Genomic DNA, 24761 nt, shown 5'->3' with positions numbered 1-24761 from the left:
TATCTATGGTTCAAATGTCTAATTTTGCAATCAGATTTTTAATAACGTTATTCCTTTCCACATCTATTGATCATATTTTAAAAATAACGATCACTTCCGGAAAACCGCTTCCGTTATAAACAAACGTGGAAGATACGATTTAATGCCGAAGAGTCTAAAATGGTATGATATAACGGTATAACCTTTATAAACTTGATATCACATATCATATCTTAGCACATATATCTATTCTCACAACGAGTAAAACCTCATCAAATATTCTAACATTTGGAATTGTCTCTACTTCGACCATTTACATGATTTAGAAAGAAGGCTAGCGCTAGTTTAAGATTATATCAGTTTTTCTAGCAAGTGGTGGTTCATGAGAGAAGAAGTAATCAGGATTGTTGTCTTAAGTTAGCTTCGGGTTGATCACGAACAGCGATATATACATGTATCTACACTGGCAGGTCAATTTTTTTCCGCTTATTTAAACATTTTTCAAAGAATTTTACCGGATTTGTTAATGGGCTGATTTTAGCGAAAGTTTGTATGCTGAAAGAGTTTTTATTTACATTTCATTTGATAATGTTTTCATTATTTTTTCGTTGACATTTTTTTTTTAAAATTCAAATTCATTTTACAATATGAATTTTTGTGATGCTGATTTGGTAAGTAAATGAATGATTACGGTACCACAGGAAATTTGGTTTTTTGTTACTTTTAATTTCTACCTACATAGGAGGTATTATGCATAAAAAAGTACATGAAGAATTTCTAGCTACATGTATTTCTTTTTCAATGCATAGAATTTCAATACAACCATGGATAAAAGCAGGGCAAGATTGAAAAAAGTTGAAAATACAAAATAATTATAACAGAAATAGGTTGTGTGGAAAGACTTAAAAATTTGACACAAAACTGTACATCTGGCATGGAGGCTCCGTCAGTCAAGGGTAGATGCATATCTACATCTAGTATGGACAGCTAGAGAGAGGCTCCGCTTGTCAAGGATCTTCACTAATGCTGTTATGAAATATGGTTGTAGTATCATTACAGTCCTTCCTTGCACCATAATTACCCCTCATTTCAATTCTATTACATTTTTGATGGGATTCCCAGACAGAAGACGAGTACTCAAGACACGTACATAAAGTTGACTTATAAACATGTACTTTGAATTTCCTGGAACTTATTTTATGGATTATGATGTTAAGTACTACGGTTTTTGTGTTGCAGTCTGTAACTCTTCATACCGATGTTGGAGATATAAAGATCGAGGTTTTCTGTGAGCAATGTCCAGCAGCGAGTGAGGTAATTATATAAACATGATACATGTATTGGTCATCTTTATTAACTTCTGTCATTTGAGATTCAATATTTAAGATTCAGTATGCTATAATTCACAAAATGGAAATTAAACGAAACTGAAACATGCATAACTACTTGATAAATTGAAGACTTGTACATATTTACGCATGAATTAATCAAATCTGATAAACTAAATTTCATTATAGAATCATTTCTTTTTAGTTTAGTTTTAGTCATGTATGTTGTAAATGGATGAGAAACTTCAATCATTTTGCTTCAGTACATTATAGTGAAAGCTATACAATGTTTGTACATACATCAGACATATTACTGGACTATAGCTAAGAGAGATGTATCCTCTCTTTGTAGAACTTCTTGGCTTTGTGTGCGAGTAACTATTACAAAGGCAATATATTCCACCGAAACATCAAAGGCTTCATGGTTCAAACAGGAGACCCCACAGGTATCAATACTGATAATCATATCATGGGTCCTTATCTTTGTCATCAACTTTATTTATCATAATTTATATAAGATGGCCACTGAGTCTGCTGTGTATCTTAATTTCCACTTACTGCAGAAAATGCTTTATACTTTTACTAGGATATACTAAAAGTTGTGTACACCATTTGGAACAGAATATAAAATATAAATTCATGCATATACATGTGCATTGTAGTAGACTCCATTCATAAATTAAAACCTTATATTATATCTAGATCTGTATGTAATGGACTTATGTTGTATTATATCTATATGTTATGGGCTTCATTCATAAATTAAAAGCTTATATCTGTACAATATTTTAATTGTTTATCAGGGACAGGAAAAGGTGGCACCAGTATATGGGACAGAAAATTTGAGGACGAGTTTCGGGACAACCTCAAGGTGAGACTGGTAGCCGTTGTAATGTAAATATTCCACATTCTCTGATAGAGCTGTATACTTATATACATGTACAATAGGAATATATGTTGTAGCTGACGAGGTAAGAGGTGAAGGAACAAATTAAACAACTTATACTTCTATAGTGTAAGGTTTTTGTACTGCATGTTGAAACTTTGATCAAAACGATTTGATATCAAACAGCATTGTTTATAACCTTTGATTTTACTGCTCGGTAACCTTTTCAAATTCGATACAGTCCACAGAAATTCAGTTTTACAGATTACACTCGGACTGTTAATAAGGAAGACAGCACAACCTTTGTTTATATTATTACCACTATAATCGAGTATCAGGACATTAATGTTATTCACTATCTATATATTTTCTTAGTTAAGTAAGTGCGTAGAAGGGAGGAGCATGCTATTTCTGGTAACAAACTACAAATAGTAGTGTTGAACCACCAGACAACAATTTTATATGAAACAATAAATGTATACATCATCAGATGAGATGGTGTGCTATTCAAACTACCCTGTGTCCCTGGTCTGTCTGTAAACAATCATTGTTATCTCTATTTCTTGAAAAGTACTGAAGGGATGTTTCTAAAAATCAGTGTGTATGTTCCACTTGGTCTCTAGTTGTACTTATTCGATTTTTGGTCAGAAAAACAAATAGGCTGACATGCGGCCATGTTAGATTTGGAGAATTGAAGATTGTTATCACTATTTCTTGAAAACTACTGGAGGGAAAAATAGAGAGAAGAGCAGTCTGACATAAAACCAATAATGATCATACAATGGTGGGCGCTAAGATCATCTTGTTATCTTCAGCTTTATAGATGATATCCTAGACCTTGGAGATCAGGCACAAATTTACAACCCACTGGCACATTCCATATATATATTGAATATATGGATGTGGGTAGGTAATTTGTGCCAAGACCCTGTGGACATAACATTTAATTATTTATTTTAAAATTTATGTATAGTTGAAAAAAGATTGTTATTAGCAGCAGTGAATGCATGTATTGAGGTGAATCTCAATTAGAAATATGAATTTATTCAAAGCATTCTGTGCGGGGTGTTGTTTCCATGGCGAACAATGGTCCCGACTCCAACGGATCACAGTTTTTCATCACCTACGCTAAACAGCCTCACCTGGATGCCAAATACACCATCTTTGGGAAGTAAGTACACTATTTGTCTGTTCAGTCTTTTCCTGAATTAGTTTTCATCTTACTTATTTATTGGTGAATTTACCTTCAGTGACCAATAGGTGTGATTTCTTGCTGTTTAAGTTGAATGTTGTTGCTTGCTGTATAACAACATAAAGTTTGGTTTAGGTTTAGTATTGTTTAACATCCTATCAACAACAATGCAATGACACAAAATAAACCAGACTGTTAACCAGTTCATATCTGTTCCTCAGACACTGAAAACAAAATGAAATATTTATAATAATTCTTCATGTGAAAAAAAATAGCGTATAGATGTTTGTTTATAGCTTACAACCTTGACCTTTCGTGTTGTACTTGACCCATGTGAACTTCCACTGTAGAGTCATTGATGGGTTTGATACACTGGACGAGCTGGAGAAGCTGCCAGTGAAAGAGAAAAACTTCCGCCCTTTATCTGACACACGAATACAAGACATTACAATACATGCCAATCCTTTGGCAGGCTGATATCAGATGTTAGAAGAAGAACCAGAGCTCCAAAGGCAGTAGTACGACCGTCAGGGCTTCCTGTTCATCCAGTATATAACATCATGTGTTATAGGATAAAACTCTCTCAGGTGTCTGAGGTTTCATAGCAACAACAATGTACATTGATACAGTGAATATACTGGGTATACAGAACAAGTTATAAACTGGTTATGATATGTTGTGATTCAGCACATGCATTTCTTGATTGCTAGACGTCAATATAACTGGATCAATGATCGATGAGTGCACAGTGTATATACATGGCAGGGACAACTTTTGGCTGGAAGAATAGTATGTGCAGCATGTAAGATATCAATACAAGATGTTTTATCCAGATGTCTTGTCTGAAGTATTTGTTTGTGTAGTATGTGCAGTATGTTTGAGATCATCAATACATGACTTTTGATCCAGATGTCATGTGGCTGGAAGAATTAAGGAAGCATGTGATTTGCAGTTTGTAAGAGATTATCATAAAATGAATTTAGAGCTAGCTATAGGTAGTGAGAATGTATTACATGTCCATCTGTTAATGACAATGTTTAATGAAATGTTGATATTTTTCAATTGTGGATAGAATATGCAATATTTTCCATACAGAGTATCATGAGTATAAAAGTAATGAAACACATGTCCTATCATACAGTATATCCTATTACCCGACGTCATGTTATGTCATTTGTCCTATAATGCTACAAATCATGTCATGTCATTCCATGTCTTGTTATGTCATACTTTATGTCATGTCATATATCCTGTTGTGGCATGTCCTGATATGGCATGCAATATGTGTGGTAATCCATGTCATATGTTCTGTTATGTCATGTCATACCATTGATGTCATGTCATACTACTGGTGTCATGTCGTACCGTTGGTGTCATGTCATACCATTGGTTTCACGTCGTACCATTGATGTCATGTCATACCATTGATGTCATGTCATACCACTGATGTCATGCCATACCATTGATGTCATGTCATATCATTGATGTCATGCCAAACCATTGATGTCTTGTCATACCATTGGTGTCATGTCATACCATTGATGTCATGTCATACCATTGATGTCATTTCATACCATTGGTGTCTTGTCATACCATTGGTGTCTTGTCATACCATTGGTGTCATGTCATACCATTGATGTCATGTCATACCATTGATGTCATTTCATACCATTGGTGTCTTGTCATACCATTGATGTCATGTCATACCATTGGTGTCATACCAAACCATTGATGTCTTGTCATACCATTGATATCATGCCATACCATTGATGTCATGTCATACCATTGATGTCTTGTCATAACAATGATGTCATGTCATACAATTGATATCATGTCATATCAATTATGTCATGTCATACCATTGGTGTCATGCCATACCATTGATGTCATGTCATATCATTGATGTCATGCCAAACCATTGATGTCTTGTCATACCATTGGTGTCATGTCATACCATTGATGTCATGTCATACCATTGATGTCATTTCATACCATTGGTGTCTTGTCATACCATTGGTGTCTTGTCATACCATTGGTGTCATGTCATACCATTGATGTCATGTCATACCATTGATGTCATTTCATACCATTGGTGTCTTGTCATACCATTGATGTCATGTCATACCATTGGTGTCATACCAAACCATTGATGTCTTGTCATACCATTGATATCATGCCATACCATTGATGTCATGTCATACCATTGATGTCTTGTCATAACAATGATGTCATGTCATACAATTGATATCATGTCATATCAATTATGTCATGTCATACCATTGGTGTCGTGTCATACCATTGGTGTCTTGTCATACCATTGATGTCATGTCATACCAATGATGTCATGTCATACCAATGATGTCATGTCATACCATTGATGTCATGTCATACCAATGGTGTCATGTCATACCATTGATGTCGTGTCATGTGTCATGCTATGTCATTTTTCCTCATGCATGCCATGCTATGACATGTCAATAAAGTGATATTGTTTGGTCTGTTGATTCATGCAGATATGAATGTTTGTTAACTGGAAATGTTATAATAACAGAACATATTTATTTCATGCTGAATATTATAAACTTAGGGCTGTTCCAAAACCATCCATCTGGGAAGGGTGAGAGGTATTTTTTTCAGAGACCACACCTATCTTATTATAACGAATACTAGTAAAATGCCATTAATCCCTTAACCCTTTACCACCACCACCACCTAGCTACAAGTGCCTCCCACCTCTCCAACATAGATTATACTGGAATAGCCTTGTGTAAAGACATACAAGAATACATAGTAACAAAACTCAGTCATTACCTGGGATGAACGATTTTATTAAGAATGATAAAAAAACAAACAAAGCAGCATTAACAAATTGCACCATGATAAGCAACCAACAAATTAATGAAATGATAAATAACATGGAGTATAATGAAATTTCTATTACTACTTCAGACACAAATGGTGATATATATTTCATAGTGTTAAAAGTTTGCCTGATAAACAATTTACCCTTTGTTAATTATTCTCATATATTCAGATAGTGTTTTCCACCAAATATGCAAATATTTGTTGTATATCTATTCTACTGAGTGGCAAGATGCATCTTTGCGTCATAACTAATTTTGTGTTATTTTTGATTTAAAGGTGGAAAGGTGGTTTCTCCCCGAGACTTGTTGCCTTGTGTAATTTTTCACTTTGCAGACTTATAATTTATCTACCATAATCATGGAGGGAGATTCTGAACCAATGTTATTGGTCACACATGCATGTTGTCTTAATTCTCAAACAATTCATGGCTATTAGTCACCCAAGCACTTTGTTGTTACATATTGTCAGCTTGGTAGAATTTTCCTCTCACTTTCTTGGATAGATAATAATTGCTGATGAACTCTCACTTTCTTGGATAGATAATAATTGCTGATGAACAGACTACTTCAGCTAGCTAAAGTTCGTCTCTGGCTATTTTCATGTTAAGATACCAACTGACCTTGAGCAACCAAACACTATTTGGCACTTCGCTTGCCAAGTTAATATACAATAATATCAGTATTTATAATTCTAAATAATGACAATCAGTGTGGTATTATATATACTTATTAAACAGTTCAATCACCATTTTCAATATGATTTTTTTACAGGATTATTTTACAGGATTTAAGCCTGGAGAGGAAAATAATCATGATTTATGTCTTTATTATGTGGAGTTTATGATGGATTCATGAAAGAGAGGTAATGACATAATCCAAACTTTGAAAATTTGACAGTCTAAGCAGTGTGACTCTGACATGAGAAGTTGAGACTACAAGGCACCCATCATAAGTTTATTGCCCTGAAATACTATACAGTTGGAGTAATGATAGAACATGACAATATAAAATGTCATGTGAACGCTTTGGCCAGTCACAACTGTATAATATTAGAATCTGTTTTAAAAGCCCACTGTGCAAACTTATCGTTTAGATAATTCTATACACTATCTAAACTGTTTTAGTTTTGCTATTGATGTCTGAAGTTGTCAGTTAAGTCTGTTGTCATTGAAGTCAGGCTTCAGAAGTAAGGCACCTATGATGTCTGCAGATGTTGTTAAAGCCAAGTTTTTATTCTAGCGAGATGCCACTTATGTTTTAGTATAGAAGTTCGAGATTTGGTCGTCTATTCAAATATCTAAGTTGGTCAACTTTGATTATTGTCTACCTTGTTATAAATGATCGATTAACATTAACAAAACAATGCTATCAGTGATTTGACCTTAGAACTTACTTGCCCTTGACATTAACAAAACAATTATGCTATTAGTGATTGGACCTTAGAACATTTTGGCCCTCGTAAGTATCCACTTCGTCAAAGCCAATGTTGTCGAGTATCACCTACCTAAATGTGTATTACAAGTGTAACATACAGAAATGTACCGTATATTTATCCTGCAATAATAATATGCCCACATGTTTTAATGTCTTTTGCAATACCCACCTTCATAAAATGAGGACGGAAAAAGCCCCATGGGCCAATGCTTGATCTCTAAAGTAAGGCCCGGGTTTTACTGCAGGGTAATGTTGATATTTTTATCAGACTACAATAGATGAGGGCTGGATAAATATATGGTCTGTATCATTCATTTTTTGAATACATGGCAATATATACGTTAATTGGTCAGGGACAACCCAGAATAACAATCCTCGTATTCCATACAAGTATCGTAAGGTTCGCTTGATATTTTCTGTGGTTGTAAACTAGCTACCTTTTGATACAAGCAAATCATATCAATGTAGCAGTATATCTGTTGATAACAATAGATAGCAAACATTATTATTATGTTAAAGATTATGCCTGTATGTATTTCATGTCTAATAAAAGTTTTTGTGATAATATTGACTTGTCAGTGAAATGAGTACCGTACTTAATTTAGAAATAAATTGTCCAACATTTGGGCTCAGCTTGAAAACAAACCAACATGCACACCCTAAAATTCAACTACTAATAGCTTCCATATACATAACTATGAGGTACTCCTATAACATAAGAGGCCGCTGGTCGGCTCTTTTTCTATCGCATATTATTTTGCCGACTCGGCGCTTGTCAAAAGTATCTCGCCGTGTAAAACCACTAACATTGTTGGAGTAAACTATGAGGGTGAGTAACAATTCCAGTTTTCAAAGATATAATTTTAAATAATGAATTTTGAGACAATTTTTATGCTTACTATCATATGGTAACAACTAATACTGCAAACCAAGGGGGAAAACTCTGGTAAAAAATCATGAGCATTGGTTTGCTGGACACCGGTATGTAAATTTAAAATGTATAATCATAAATGGTTGGGTGGAAATAAGGAATCAAGCACAGTGACAATGGGCAGACAGACTGCATCAGCTAACTCTCCTAAGTAGTATAGATTTACAGTTTTCTCTGCCTTGCCCAAATATATGATTAAGTACCGAGTACTTGTAATTCTATATTTCGACAGTACTTACCAGATATTTATTGACATAAATGCAAAAAAAAAAAAAAAAAGTCAAATACACAAACTATATACACTATGTATATTTAGCACTTTGAAACAGCAAATGATCTCATCACATTTCATACATCTAAGCTACCATACAAACATATAAAAAATATTTTATTTAAAGACCTGGAGGTCTTTGAACAAACTACTAAGTAGTAAAATTTATAATACTATAGACTAGATAACACACCTAGGAAAAAGCATTATCACAGTGGCTGAGAATATTTTGGGGAAATTTTACAAGGCAAACCCTAATATATTACTTGTCATGATTTTATATTTCCTGCCTCTTCTTTTCCCATAATGACATCACATGATGCCAATTAAAAGCAATCAGGACATGTAATACATAATCTTCTATACTCACAGGTATAGCCGTGTGATGGTAACCCCTGGAGTATCTTATGGAGTGGCTTATTTGTGGATAGATGCAGCGGTGAATTATTCGTCATAATTATTCAAATACCTATGAAACAATATATGTAATCAAGTCTCATTGATGTCTTACATGTAATAATGCTTGATATTTTAATTAAACTGCAAGCAAGCATTATAACATTATATATCAATGACTATTACTTAAAACTCACAAAAGAAGTACCTGGTAACTATTTCAAATATGAAACTTCTTTTTATACGAGTGGCGAAGAACAACAGCAACATGTTCAAGGTCATTATCAGTGTTCTTGTACACAATAACGTAATAGGTTTCATGGTTTTTCTAGCGACAGCTTCATAGATTTAATGGAACCTTTGTCCTACATGAAATAATGAATTCAGTACAGGGTAATTTATAATGTTTCATATTTAAATCTAACGGACAAATCATTTCAAAATGACATACCAATTATATCATACAAAATGTGTCTATTGACCAATTATATCATACAAAATGTGTAAATTGACAAAATCATCACTTGACAATGGAGTAACAAAATATACAAGAGGCCCAATGGGCCTGTATCGCTCACCTGGCTATACAGAAAATTTGCAGTTGATTGAAGTTATTTCTACAGATACTATGCCGATAACCAATTTATTCAAATATCAGAGTAAGCTAGATTTATTCATGTCAATAAATATTCTAGTCCTTCATTCCAGCATACTATTGGCCTAATATCAGGTCTTGGTGACTCTTGGCTATGGCAAGATTTAAAAATATTTCAACCCTGTGACCTTGAATGTAGGTCAATGTCATTCAGTTGAACAAACTTGGTAACCCGTCACCCCAGCATGCCACAGGCCTAATATCAGGTTCATGGGCCTCTTGGTTATTGAGAGGAAGTCTTTTGAAGATTATAGCCTATTTGACCCATGTGACATTGAATGAAAGTCAAGGTAATTTATTTGAACAAACTTGGTAGCCCTTCACCCCAGCATGCTACAGGCCTAATATCAAGTCCCTGGGCATCTTGGTTATTGAGGAGAAGACGTTTGAAGATTATAGCCTTTTTGAACCATGCGACCTTGAATGAAGGTCAAGGTCATTTATTTGAACAACTTGGTAGCCCTTCACCCCAGCATGCTACAGGCCCAATATCAAGTCCCTTGGCATCTTGGTTATTGAGAAGAAGTTGTTTGAAGATTAGAGACTTTTTGACCCATGTGACCCTGAATGAAAGTCAAGGTAATTTATTTGAACAAACTTGGTAGCCCTTCACCACAGCATAACACAGGCCTAATATCAAGTTCCTGGACCTCTTTGTTATCAAGAAAAAGTTGTTTGAAGATTATAGCCTATTTGATCCATGTGACCTTGAATGAAGGTCAAGGTCATTTATTTGAACAAACTTAGTAGCCCTTCACCCCAGCATGCTACAGGCCTAATATCAAGTTCCTGGATCTCTTGATTACTGAGAAGAAGTTGTTTGAAGATTATAGCCTTTTTGACCCATGTGACCTTGAATGAAGGTCAGGGTCATTTATTTGAACAAACTTGGTAGCCCTTCACCCCAGTATGCTACAGGCCTAATATCAGGTCCCTTGGCCTCTTAGTTATCAAGAAGAAGTCGTTTGAAGATTATAGCCTATTTGATCCATATGACCTTGAATGAAGGTCAAGGTCATTTATTTGAACAAACTTGGTAGCCCTTCACCCAAGCATGCTACATGCCTAATATCAGGTCCCTGGGCCTCTTAGTTATGAAGAAGAAGTTGTTTGAAGATTATAGCCTATTTGATCCATGTGACCTTGAATGAAGGTCAAGGTCATTTATTTGAACAAACTTGGTAGCCCTTAACCCTAGCATGCTACAGGCCTAATATCAGGTCCCTGGGCCTCTTGGTTATTGAGAAGAAGTCATTTGAAGATTATAGCTTTTTTGATCCATGTGACCTTGAATGAAGGTCAAGGTCATTTATTTGAACAAACTTGGTAGCCCTTCACCCCAGCATGCTACAGGCCTAATATCAGGTCCCTGGGCCTCTTAGTTATCAAGAAGAAGTCGTTTGAAGATTACAGCCTATTTGATCCATGTGACCTTGAATGAAAGTCAAGGTAATTTATTTTAACAAACTTGGTAGCCCTTAACCCAAGCATGCCACAGGCCTTATATCAGGTCCCTGGGCCTCTTGGTTATTGAGAAGAAGTCGTTTGAAGATTAAAGCTTTTTTAACCCATGTGACCTTGAATGAAGGTCAAGGTCATTTATTTGAACAAACTTGGTAGCCCTTAACCCAAGCATGCCACAGGCCTAATATCAGGTCCCTGGGCCTCTTGGTTATTGAGAAGAAGTCGTTTGAAGATTATAGCTTTTTTAACCCATGTGACCTTGAATGAAGGTCAAGGTCATTTATTTGAACAAACTTGGTAGCCCTTCACCCCAGCATGCTACAGGTCCAATATCAAGTCCCTAGGCCTTTTGGTTATTGAGAAGAAGTTGTTTAAAGGAAAAGTTGACGCCGGACGGACGGCCGGACGGACGACGGACGCCGCACCATGGCATAAGCTCACTTGCCCTTCGGGCTTATTTGTGGATAGATGCAGCGGTGAATTATTCGTCATAATTATTCAAATACCTATGTATATGGCACAATATATGTAATAAAGTCTCATTGATGTCTTACATGTAATAATGCTTGATATTTTAATTAAAACTGCAAGCAAGCATTATAACATTATATATCAATGACTATTACTTAAAACTCACAAAAGAAGTACCTGGTAACTATTTCAAATATGAAACTTCTTTTTATACGAGTGGCGAAGAACAACAGCAACATGTTCAAGGTCATTATCAGTGTTCTTGTACACAATAACGTAATAGGTTTCATGGTTTTTCTAGCGACAGCTTCATAGATTTAATGGAACCTTTGTCCTACATGAAATAATGAATTCAGTACAGGGTAATTTATAATGTTTCATATCTAAATCTAACGGACAAATCATTTCAAAATGACATACCAATTATATCATACAAAATGTGTCTATTGACCAATTATATCATACAAAATGTGTAAATTGACAAAATCATCACTTGACAATGGAGTAACAAAATATATAATGAATTGAAATATGATGAATATAAACTGATTTTAATTGTAAGAAGAATCCACAAATTTGCTCACATGGTCACAAAATGGACAGTGAGACTACATTACCAGTAATATAATATTTCATAACAGGCAAGAATTATGAATTCAATATTAGTCAAATGGCACTAAAAATCCAACCTGTATAATATTCATTTTTAAGAGTGAAATACCGGATATCAGCATGATAAAAAACTTTTATCATCACTGCTTATAGATCACCGTAAGTGATGATTGAATTGTTGGTACCAATTACTGCGATCAAAATTATGTTTAATATTTCACCACACAGATATCCACCAATTTGTTCGTTTTGTATCCAAATGAAGCAACCACCCAAAAAGATCATTAATTTAAAACTGTACCAGAATACATTCATCAATACATAATAATAGACAACAGTTTTGTAAGCAAAACGTACAGGTAACAATAGGACATACAGCTAACAATTGGGCATACTGCTAACAATAGGGCATCCAGGTACTGTAACAATTGGGCAACAGGAAATGGTGTTGAGCAGCCCAATCAAAATGGCAACGTTTTGTTGTCAAGCATAACATCCCAAGATACATGCATCAAGGATTATGCTACCGAATCCTATACTCTTTTGATGTATAGATTTCTTTTATCCCTTAAAAACGAAATATAAACAGAAAATTGAATGCTTTAATTCCCATTACATATATATATATTTTTGTATTTCACAAGTTAATGACAAAATATAACAACCATTTTTACTTGTGCTTCACACCCAGTTAAAATTTCAATATTCTCTCACACACATGAAATATATTACATGTATGTATACATATAATGATATGTGCAATAGAACTGGATTTTACTTATGTATCATGGATTGTGTAGTTTTTGGTTTATTTTGTTTAACGTCCTATTAACAGCCAGGGTCATTTAAGGATGTGCCTGGTTTTGGAGGTGGAGGAAAGCCAGAGTACCCAGAGAAAAAGCACCGACCTACGGTCAATACCAAGCAACTGCCCCACATGGGTTTTGAACTCACAACCCAGAGGTGGAAGTCTAGTGATAAAGTGTACATGTCTGGACACCTTAACCACTCAGTCACCACAGACCCATGCATCATGGAAACCATCAAAATTGTCGATGAGTCCATAAAACTATTGTCAGAGTTAGGCAGTAGTTTGAATTCTCTTTTCAATATCTTAATTAAACAATTTTCTACCGATACTTTCTTTAACATTGTATACATATTAATAATTGTCATTGTCACAATAATCTCATTTAGCTAATTCTTATTGTACAAAAACCTACACTACATAATGTATTTTCATGAATGTGATATTTATAAGTAATATTAAAATATTTGTCAATAAAAGTAGAATGAATGTTAAACTATTAAATAAATAGTTTTGGTATGCTATAAACTATTAAATAAATAGTTTTGGTATGCTATGAACTTGCATAAATTGAGACTGATTTATTGGAACAAATTGGAATAAATAAATGGAAAAAAAAAAAAAAAAAAAAAGACATTCTGTTTAAAAAATTGAACAAATTACATTATAATTTGTTCCGAGTTTAACATCCTCATGATCAATTGCTTTTAATACAAGATATTACAATGGTCGCAACACAATGAAAACCTTCAAGGGTTCACTTTTTAAGTGCCATCATACCAATATATTTCTTAGAAACAGTAGCATGACACTTCGCCTGCTTATATTATACTGATACAGTCTTATCTGCAGTCTTCATTATTTCAAAATGTCAAATATACCACAGTTAATTTATACCAATTTTAATGACTTGGTTTTTGTCAAAATACATGATCTTTTAGGGCAAATATTCACATCTTTAACCAAAGCAAGGTTCCCCAAGTAATGTACTTGGAAGTGAAACTATAGCCCCCCAAAAAAGTACAAGGAGGTGTTTTCATTGATTTCTTCCACAAGGTAGTAAAAGATGCTGTAGTTCATAGGCACTTAGCTAAAATTCCCAGCCCCACTATCCATATACAGTTTTCTACCACAATACAATGCGTTATTCCATTCTCGGGCCATTGTATAAATGTGCTGACTGTATGTTATATTCCACTAGTGGCAGTGGCAGTCATCTTGGATTTCAGACCGTCCCGAAAAAAATAACAGCACATGGTCCGGACAATCTCGGGAGCATTTCAGGTAAGTTAGAGCTGAATCCTACTGGTACAACTTGAGAAAAAGTTTTGAAGTACATTGTAGGTGTTGTTCAGGAAAACCATAATTACACAATTAAGTTACAAAATGGCTGCTGTGGCTGCTTTGTCAAAAGTTTTAAGAGGCTGGAAAATAACTTTTTTGCCTTCCTTTCTTAGCATTCCTACCAATAGTCAGCTCAATGGCACCAGTGACTGTAGAAGTTTAAAATGTGTTTCATGGTGGTGGCCATCTTGGATTTCAGAACAACACTAGGTCAGGACCATCTCGGGAGCATTTCACATAAGCTACAGCTGAATCCCACTTGTGGACCTTGAGAAGAAGTTTGAAATAGGTGTTGTTCAGGATTGTGCAATCATGTTACAAAATGGCCGCCATGGCTGCCATGTAAAAAAAATTACGAGACTGAAAAATAACAACATCTTGACAGCTTCCCTTCCTTAACATCCATACCAAATGTCAGCTTAATGGCTCCAGTGGAAATTTACGATGTGTTTTTCAAGCTATCTTGGATTTTGCACCGACCCAAAAAATAACAAACTTGGTTGTCAAAACCATCTCAGGATCATTCCAGACAAGTTTCAGCTCCATCCCAACAGTGGAACTTAAGAAGTTTGAAATGTGAAAAGTTCATGCACAGCACACGAGGAAGGTCGAAGCACGATAACTATAGGTCACCCTGACCCTTCAGGTCAGATAACCTAAAAATATGAATTCACAAAAAAAAACTCTAAAACAAAGAAATAAAGAACTAATGCATAAATGTAACCTTGACCTCTTGATAAAGGTGCAAAATTTGGGTAGCCTGGTTGAAATAGTCTGGCTACACCTCAACTAAACCTCGAAAATTGATCTCCCGGTCCATACCAGAATAAGATATTTAGGAATGCAATAGGTATAGCTCAAAATGCGCAGTTTAATTGTTTTATAACATACATACGTGAAAGACGGACAAGAGGAAACCTATAGGGTCATCACAGTCCCCCTCCACCGTTTAATAAGCATTTTAGATTTTAAAGTGGGATATCAAGATTCAAGTTTGCAATAAACACGTCCAATCAGGATCATCAGGATCAATTTCAGGTTCAAAGTATTGACTAATGATATCTCCCAGATCCAGATCTGGGTAAACATCCCCCTGTTCTGGCTGCTCTGTGACCTCCTCAGAATTTTGATTCAAATATAGCTCATGCTGCTCATGTTGGACAGTGGGTATTTGTGGGTGAAATGTCGGTCCATTAGTGGGGTCAGTTATCACTACAGGAGGCTGTGGGTTATTGGCCACAATTATGTGGGACCCCAAGGATGATGTGTCAGTGGTCAGCATTATATGGGACCCCAAGGATGATGTGTCAGACAACATCGGTGATTGAAAGGTCATTTCAGTTGGTGGCGCTACCATATTTTGTGTCATAGATTGGACAGTGTGTGCTGGTGACAGTGATTCCATCTTTGGATCCATAAAATTTGGCAACTGAGGAGAGCCACTCTGTTTAATACTCGACTCAGGAAATGGCAATAAAGAAACAGGTGAGTTACATGGTTTAACACTTGATTCAACTGTAAAGAAACCATTGTTTCCCCCAGTGATAGTTTTTTTCTGATGGTGCACCATGTCTAACCTGTCTTCTGCCTGACTCCAACCAATACCTTGGTTGACCTCTACACAACCCTGTGGGAAATGTGTAGCATTAGGACCCTGCAGTAACTTGATTTTGAGTCCATCCTTGACTGGTTCTGATAAAATGTTTTGAAGATGTGGAAACTTGGTTGTATGAGGATGTGATAGACTTCTTGAGGTGGAAGAGATTGGCTTAGTTGCAACATCAGAAGGTTGAGGAACCGATCGTGTCCTACTCAAGGTAGCACTTCCTGGGATCACCTGCATCACATTATTGGAAGACTGCTCATTTGGTTCTCTTTCATCAACAATTTTAGGCAGGTTCCCTGACTGTTGTCCTGATGACGATTCCTCATCATGATTTGTCACAACATGGCTGACTGCTGTGACCTTTGCTACCTTGAAATTGTTTTGACCTTTGACCCTATGCACTGGTCTCTTCTTCTGACGTTCATTCAGTGTCAAACCCCTTAGAAGATATAATTATAAAAATGCATGTTAAATAAATCACTTGTCATTTCAAGTTATGAAAATCTTTTCATGATTTAAGGTTTACACTGAACTGTTTGATTCCAGATAACCTACAAGTGTGTTTGGATGTTGAAGTTTTTGGGAATATTTGAAGAAATCTGTATTTGATTTTGACAGTGAGTTCTAGCATAAAATTGATCCTGTTTATAGCATTACATAGGCCAGACCATTGGTAATAGCATACTATGGTGTGAGGAAAAGACCAAACATTCAAAACATTTTCAGCATGAACCTGGCTAACTAGAGCAGTAGCACAATGTACCCCTCACTTATGTTGGAATTTAGTAGGATCTAAGAAATCACACAAAACAGACTCAAACCATGTTAACAAAAATCAATATGAAAAACAAGTTCACCTGCAGATAGCAGATAATTTCCAAGTAATACATGTTAGATTTAGGTATTTTTTATGCATATGTTTTTCAAAAGTGACCTTGACTTTTGACTCCTTACTCTGTAGGTAACAGGGTTCATTGTCTGATTTCCATTACCATGCTGACAATTCAGTGAAGTTGTACAAAGTATAATCCAAAGTGACCTTGACCTTTGACACATAACTAAAATCAACAAGCTAGGTTCGTAGCCTATTTTCCCTTATCATGCTAGCTATCAACCATTGAAATTGTATAATCCAAAGTGACCTTGACCATTAACATATAACTAAAATGAACAGGCTTCATTGTCTGTTTTCTCTTATCATACTCACAACCATTGAAATTGTATGATCCAAACCATGACCCCTGAAATTGACTCTGAAATTAAAACTGTTCATTGTCTATTTTCCCTTATAATGCTGACCACCATAGAAGTTGTATGATCCCAAGTGACCTTGACCTTCGGCACAGAATTAAAATTAACAAGGATCATCTGTTTTCTCTTACAACAACCAATGAGGTTGTATGATCCAAAGTGACTTTGACCATCAACACCTTACTCTGAAAATAATCTCGATCTTTCCCTCATGAAGCAACAACTAGTAAGCGCAGTATAATATTCCAAATCATGGTGTAACCGACTTGGAATCCCATTGGAAATCAATTTTGCTAAATGGAGCTGCGATCTTGACTTTTGACCTATATATAAAATGTATCGGGGTCCAGTTTCTCCTGAAAAAAGTTATGCCAAATTTGAAAATCCTTTATGGTACAGTTTTATCTTAACTAACCTTCCCTGATAGACAAACTATTTGATTTTGAATTAATAGTCAGACAGACAGACAGACAGAGAGACACTGCAGGATGTACTGTAATACTAACAAGTTGTCTGGTCTTGGGCCCCCTAGAGGTTCCTGGTGTCTGGTCTTGGGCCCCCTAGAGGTTCCTTAACTAGCCTGAAATACTTCTAATCTGGAGGACAACAGAACAAAACCTATGTCTGAGCACAAGCTTCTGCATCTCGTTAGTATTTATAGATACAATATCAGCCACTACTTATATTGGGACTAAGGGATAATTATCTTTCCTATAAATATTAAAGAGATGCATATACCTGTTATTTGAGGCTACCAATGTAAGAAATCCCAGAATTGATCTAAAGACTACAGCCCTATTTTGAAGTACGTAAGAGTATCAACTGGAAAATTTACTGGTCGAGCAAATTCACAGGCTAGGGATAAGAGTTTGTCATTTTTCACTGAGATGAACACCTGTCCTCATTGTGTTACAATATATTATGATTGTATAAATGCAAAATTTTGTTATTTGCTGTAGGTGAACAATTAAATAAATTCATATACCTGTGGTTTGAGGTAACCAGTGTAAGAAATTCCTGAATTGATCTTAAGACTACAGCCCTATTTTGTAGTACACAAGAGCATCAACAGGAAAACTTTCTGGAGCAAATTGAAAATCTAGGGATAAGAGTTTGTCATTTCCACTGCAATAAACACCCCATTGTGTTATTATGATCATTGTATAAAAGTGTGCATGTGTCTTAATTGCCAATATTTCTTTCTATCAAAGGAATTTCCATCCAAAGTTAAATAAGTCTAGAGTTTAGCTCTTATACATACTCTACCTTTCCATCATGTTCGCAGCAATGCACCATCAACTTACCCCAACTCATCATTAACTTGCTCTATGACCAACATCTCCTTTAACTTGGTATAGCCATCTATACGTTTACGCTCGGGGCAATCATCTGTTTAAATTGAACAAATGACGAGAAGATAGTTTATGTACAACATTTAATCATATTCATATCATCACATATAAATCTAATACACATAATACTATTACACTCCATACATACATCCAGTTATCTATCTATAATCATCATACTACATAAAAACAAAAACATGTTTGGCATATATGGGGTAGACTCAGCCTAACACTTTTAATGGTACTATTCCCTCTCTTGGTTTAGGCAGTAAAATTGTGTAGCTGTGCAAACAAAGTTTCACAGATTACTACCAATTGTATAGCAGACTATACTGTGGCTGTGCGGACTGGCGGCGACAGATTACCACAGTACTGCAATATGGTTGACAGATTACATTGTAGCTGTGCAGGTTTCCCATGCGACAGATTACTACAATATTACGTCCAAATGCAAATATATGATCCGTAGCTGTACAAACTTGTTGTGACAGATTACTACGTTTATAGTATTGCAAACCTAATCCAGAGGAGGAACAACACCTTAGCCTGAAATTATCATTATATAATTAGTCCCTACCCCTTCTACTTAGACTGACAGGCACATTGGGCTCTAGACCAGATGTAGGCAGGGTAGCTATGAGACATATGCATATAGCTTATAAAATGCCTCTAATATCAAATTATAAATAATATATGAGTATTTTTGGTAAAGTTTTTATGAGGAATAGCCATCCCTCTTAGTATCCGAATGAAAACAAGGCTGACAGCCCTTAAGTAAATTTGATAGTGAAAAGTTGAATCTACCCATTCGACAATTGCACATATATATATACGTATGTTCACGTACATACCTTGTATGTTAAGTACCTCTATAATAGAATTTAAAATATTTACTGCTAATATACCTTGAAATGAATTATTATTTCTTTTACAGGTGAGTGGTAGCCTGGGGTGGTGGTGGGATGAAGATTTTTTTGAGACACATTTGAGACGTCTTTCTGTTACTGAGGCTGTAAACACAATGGCGTCCCCTCTAATTTTCTTAACCAATCAGAGAGCTCTACTGATGGTTACTATATATTTAGGATTGTATCTTGATTTGTACATACTAGATCCAAAAGAAGTTATTCATTACATTATATCTTTAAAAAATCCTATAACTTCTGATTTCATCTACTTCTATATATATAACTATTTTTATAATCGGGTAGTATATATCTATGTTTGTTCATTTAAACCTGGCTTATTTTCATAAGCCTCAATTTAAATTGAACAAATGACGAGAAGATAGTTTATGTACAACATTTAATCATATTCATATCATCACATATAAATCTAATACACATAATACTATTACACTCCATACATACATCCAGTTATCTATCTATAATCATCATACTACATAAAAACAAAAACATGTTTGGCATATATGGGGTAGACTCAGCCTAACACTTTTAATGGTACTATTCCCTCTCTTGGTTTAGGCAGTAAAATTGTGTAGCTGTGCAAACAAAGTTTCACAGATTACTACCAATTGTATAGCAGACTATACTGTGGCTGTGCGGACTGGCGGCGACAGATTACCACAGTACTGCAATATGGTTGACAGATTACACTGTAGCTGTGCAGGTTTCCCATGCGACAGATTACTACAATATTACGTCCAAATGCAAATATATGATCCGTAGCTGTACAAACTTGTTGTGACAGATTACTACGTTTATAGTATTGCAAACCTAATCCAGAGGAGGAACAACACCTTAGCCTGAAATTATCATTATATAATTAGTCCCTACCCCTTCTACTTAGACTGACAGGCACATTGGGCTCTAGACCAGATGTAGGCAGGGTAGCTATGAGACATATGCATATAGCTTATAAAATGCCTCTAATATCAAATTATAAATAATATATGAGTATTTTTGGTAAAGTTTTTATGAGGAATAGCCATCCCTCTTAGTATCCGAATGAAAACAAGGCCATAACTCGGATATGTCATGTAAATGATTTAGCTGAGTACCCCCTGTATAAACAGTATCATTAATAAGTCAATTCTTTGTCAAAGTTTTATCAAAGCAAAATATTGCAAATGCACAGTTCAAGAAATATTCTTATTCATAATTTTGATGTTGGATGTTCGCACTTAAATTATGATTATGCCAATTGCACTTTCTATTAATAAGTTGTTTTAAAGAATAAACAATAATTTTGGTGCACCAATTCATCATAGCAGTTACATAATCAGTTACAAGTTCAGAAATGAATTATTCCATTCCGTATTATGCACGTGCAGCACACCCTCAACATTTCTACACAATAAAACTCCTTTTACTGCCCTTTTTTATCCTCTGTACTCCACTACCCTTAGTACTGTCCTACATATAGCCCACCCTTAGTACTGTCCTACATATAGCCCACCCTTAGTACTGTCCTACATATAGCCCACCCTTAGTACTGTCCTACATATAGCCCACAGGCTTTATTACATCTGGAGACTCCTTTTGTGGACTATCTGCCAGTGTAAATTTAACTTAAAAATATGCAGCTTATACATTGTTATTTGTTTCCTGGTTTACACATTAATGCCAGATAAAACCAAAAGGCCCAAGGTGCCTTTCTCATACACCTGGTATTAACTTCTTTGATAATTCTCTGACCTTTCAGTTAATAAAAAAAATTGATTCTAGGCCTTTCAGGTAATCGGAAGAAATCCTTTACATATTTGAACAAATCTGACCTCTATGATCTTGAATACAGCTCAAGGTCATTTCTATATGCAAACTTCAACTAATACAAGAGGAATCTGAATGAAATTCAAGAGATATCCATGAAGAGCTCTCTGAGAAATAGCGGTAACAAACTTTAAACTGACAAAATTTAAAATGGCTGACTGTTGGCCATCTTATATTCCAATCAGTGTCAAAATCAAATATACACAACTGGGTGCCAAGAGGAACCTACCTGTGAAATTTGAGAAAGATCCATGAGGAACTCTTAGAGAAATAGAGATAACAAAGTTCAACTGTCACAACAAGGGACCATATGGGGATATATAATATGAGAAAGATTCATACAGTACTTTCTGAGAAGTAGCAGTAACAAATTTCTCCTGTCAAATTTCCGACCAGTCTATAAAATTCAATATGCACAACCAGGGACCACGGGGATGATCCAATAATTACTTACGAGTGAAAAGAATTGTTTAAAAATCGAAGGACGAAGGACAAAAGGTACTTTAAACTTCCGAATTAAAAAAAAAAAAAAAAAACATAATGTGGTTCACATACATTCAAGAAATGTATTAATTTAATTATTCTATTATAATAACCTGCGGGCAATATGCCAGTGCAGTTAAATGCCTTACTTTGCATCATGCAGCCTATACAACAGCAATATGCAGGAAATTACAGTTACAAAGTAGACAAAAGTCCCCATCTCCTTCATTAAATAACCAAAACCCTTTCTAAAGATTTCATTAATTAGCCAGATGAACCAATGAAAACAAAATGGAGATATTGACCTACCTTCAAGGAACGCTCTGTATTCTTCTTCTCTGGGTTTCATACCTGGATAAACCCATTTCATCTCACATTCGTGAGTTTTGCCATTAATCATCCTTTTTAATGTCAGAGCCAAGTTGTATTTCTTTAAGTCCTCAGTAATGGATGGCAACATGTGGTCTGTCTTTCTTGCAGCTGTAAAAGAACAAAAGCCAGTAGATGTTCTGTAGCTTATTTTTCTACCACTAAATGATTGTAAACACCATAGACACATATATAAAATTAAATTTTCAATTTTCACACTTCCCAAGTAAAACTGAGTAGGATTATCTATTGATCATGATAAATTTGTCTAACTCTATTTTTTATTGAAAGGGGAAAATCAAAATATCTTGTTTGTTTTTAATTCATGAGTTATGCTGTACCAATAAACACGTGTCACATTTTATTCATTTGAATTGTGACACAGTTCAGAATACACTCACACAAAAGGATATCCCATTCAGACTAAAAACTTGTCCCGTAGGATAATTATGAAGGCTGATTACAGTAAAACCTCTCACTAAATACTTTACTATGCTGTATGTAGGATACGTTCAAGACTATATGACCTTCACATGTATAAACTTATGCAGTAGAATATAAATGGAGTCTCATACCTGTCATGTAGGACACAGAGATAGCACCACACATATTCTGGCCCTGAGCATCTGTGATGATGTTGTTGCTAAATCGGAGGAGGAAAGTATGTTGACGGCAATCTTTGAGACATTCGTTGGCTTGTTCCTTGTCCAGGAAACCAAGAATGAGTCTGTCAACAAAACAAAATACAGTAGATTGTGATGTGTGATAGGTTTTACTATTCATAACTTTGATACTTACAATACTTACCCCGTAATAAGACTAGGGGCCAAACATGATACATTGTATATAAACATATATTGAGATATAACCAACATTGTACTAGGTGGAAACTTCTTAATCATCTAACACATTGTAGTGTAAATGTTGAGAAGAGCCTCAAATGCTCTGAACTATACTCTATACTATTCCTTTAACCTAGCGGTAGCGTATTCATACATGTGCAAATTTGGCAGTGATAGGTCACTAGTTTGAATCCCAGTATTTTGGAGCTATGTTTTTTATTTAATATAGTATTTATCCTCAAACAATGCAAAAATTGTCGTATCTAAATTTTAAGTTTGGATGGAGATTATTCATAAACCACTTTTAGGCTTCTGTTTTAAAACTGAGGATTCTGCAAAAATAAATAAGGAGGGAAGGGGACAGCTTATTTTTGAGCAGTGGCTTATTTGCGGATAAATATGGCACTATGATCACAGATAGAATGTCAGTAACCAATCCAACAAAAAGCTATGGGAGACTGAGAGCTGGAGCTAAAGGATCCTGGTTGAAGCTATCTGTAGCACCAAAATCTTTCTTAGGGAGTGGTGTAAAAGTGAGAGTACAAGTCGATCACCATACAAGCCTTGACTGGTGGGAGACTAGCCTGGTCGTAGTGCATTTGTATGGACAGCAAGAGGTCACTTAGAGTAAGGAAAGAAGACAGAATATTCAGAGGTCAAATAGTGTATGACTGTATACCAGTTACTTTAACAACCACAACTGAGAATTCAACAATGTGTAAAACAATTTTTGAAAAAGGCAGATGAATGAAACTGTGGGATAGAGTTTTGGTTTGTTTTTGTTTAACGTCCTATTAACAGCCAGGGTCATTTAAGGCGTGCCAGGTTTTGGAGGTGGAGGAAAGCCAGAGTACCCGGAGAAAAACCACCGACCTACGGTCAGTACCTGGTAACTGTCCCACGTAGGTTTCGAACTCGCAACCCAGAGGTGGAGGGCTAGTGATATAGTGTCCGGACACCTTGACCATTCGGCCACCGAGGCCCCTGTGGTGTAGAAGCACAATATAATGTTAGCAACATCCATCTTTATTACTTTACTCACTCTTTCTTCCAGTATTCCTTGAGGTGAGTGTTGATCAGGTTATAAACAGCCTGAAACCACATCCAGAATGTTGCCGACTTCTTACGATCTTCAGGTTTCTTGTTAGGGTCACTTATATCCATCATCTTATCCTGAAAAACATTAAATACTGTTATCAAAATCCCGGGTAATAGTCTTAATTGTCCAGTGCCAACTCCCAATGTTTTTATCACACTAGGTTATCAGATTTATAAATAAATACATTAAACTCATAACTGGCCTGTTTTGTCATGTTAAACAGTCATGTCATATCTAAGACACATAACAAAAAACCTCTACTTTGCATCAATGATGTGTATAATTTACAGTTTTAGTCTAATTACACAGTTTTACAATAGAGAAATACATCTGAGAACTTTTCGCTTATGTGTCTATATCATATGGAATTTATCAAACTTATCAAATAATTTAAC

At 35.3% G+C, this 24761-nt stretch overlaps 2 protein-coding genes and 1 long non-coding RNA gene across 3 annotated transcripts in view; 1 reads left to right on the top strand and 2 right to left on the bottom strand.

The window, feature by feature from the left end:
• The first annotated feature begins 106 nt into the window (after window positions 1-106).
• On the top strand, window positions 107-8892 carry LOC117321840 (peptidyl-prolyl cis-trans isomerase-like 3). The gene is made up of 6 exons (XM_033876430.1): window positions 107-162; window positions 1219-1293; window positions 1660-1753; window positions 2111-2178; window positions 3246-3364; window positions 3736-8892. The coding sequence occupies exons 1-6, from the start codon at window positions 160-162 to the stop codon at window positions 3860-3862; spliced, it is 486 nt and encodes a 161-aa protein (XP_033732321.1). The 5' UTR covers window positions 107-159; the 3' UTR covers window positions 3863-8892.
• On the bottom strand, window positions 6197-9919 carry LOC117321841. Its single transcript, XR_004531426.1, has 2 exons — window positions 9060-9919; window positions 6197-9014 (listed from the first exon to the last, which is right to left on the bottom strand). It is a non-coding gene; the product is annotated as an uncharacterized LOC117321841 (long non-coding RNA).
• Window positions 9920-12063: 2144 nt separating this feature from the next.
• LOC117321839 (signal transducer and activator of transcription 5B-like) overlaps window positions 12064-24761 on the bottom strand; it is a 38710-nt gene continuing 26012 nt past the window's right edge. The window contains exons 15-19 of the mRNA XM_033876429.1: window positions 24310-24440; window positions 23001-23152; window positions 22366-22536; window positions 18797-18881; window positions 12064-16680 (exon numbers count right to left, since the gene is read on the bottom strand). Coding sequence (XP_033732320.1) covers window positions 15624-16680; window positions 18797-18881; window positions 22366-22536; window positions 23001-23152; window positions 24310-24440 — 1596 coding nt within the window. The 3' untranslated portion in view covers window positions 12064-15623. The remainder of the gene's footprint in view (window positions 16681-18796; window positions 18882-22365; window positions 22537-23000; window positions 23153-24309; window positions 24441-24761) is intronic.

This window comes from Pecten maximus, chromosome 2, assembly GCF_902652985.1.
Source record: "Pecten maximus chromosome 2, xPecMax1.1, whole genome shotgun sequence".
NCBI classification, from domain to species: Eukaryota; Metazoa; Mollusca; class Bivalvia; order Pectinida; family Pectinidae; genus Pecten; species Pecten maximus.
The sequence above is the reverse complement of the archived record's forward strand: the minus strand, read 5'-3'. Positions and strand labels throughout refer to the sequence as shown.

Bases quoted from the DNA above. Each gene is read 5' to 3' on its own strand.
- LOC117321840 (XM_033876430.1), top strand. The intron at 1,294-1,659 runs GTAATTATATAA...CTCTCTTTGTAG, and splicing joins AATGTCCAGCAGCGAGTGAG to AACTTCTTGGCTTTGTGTGC. The intron at 2,179-3,245 runs GTGAGACTGGTA...ATTTATTCAAAG, and splicing joins AGTTTCGGGACAACCTCAAG to CATTCTGTGCGGGGTGTTGT.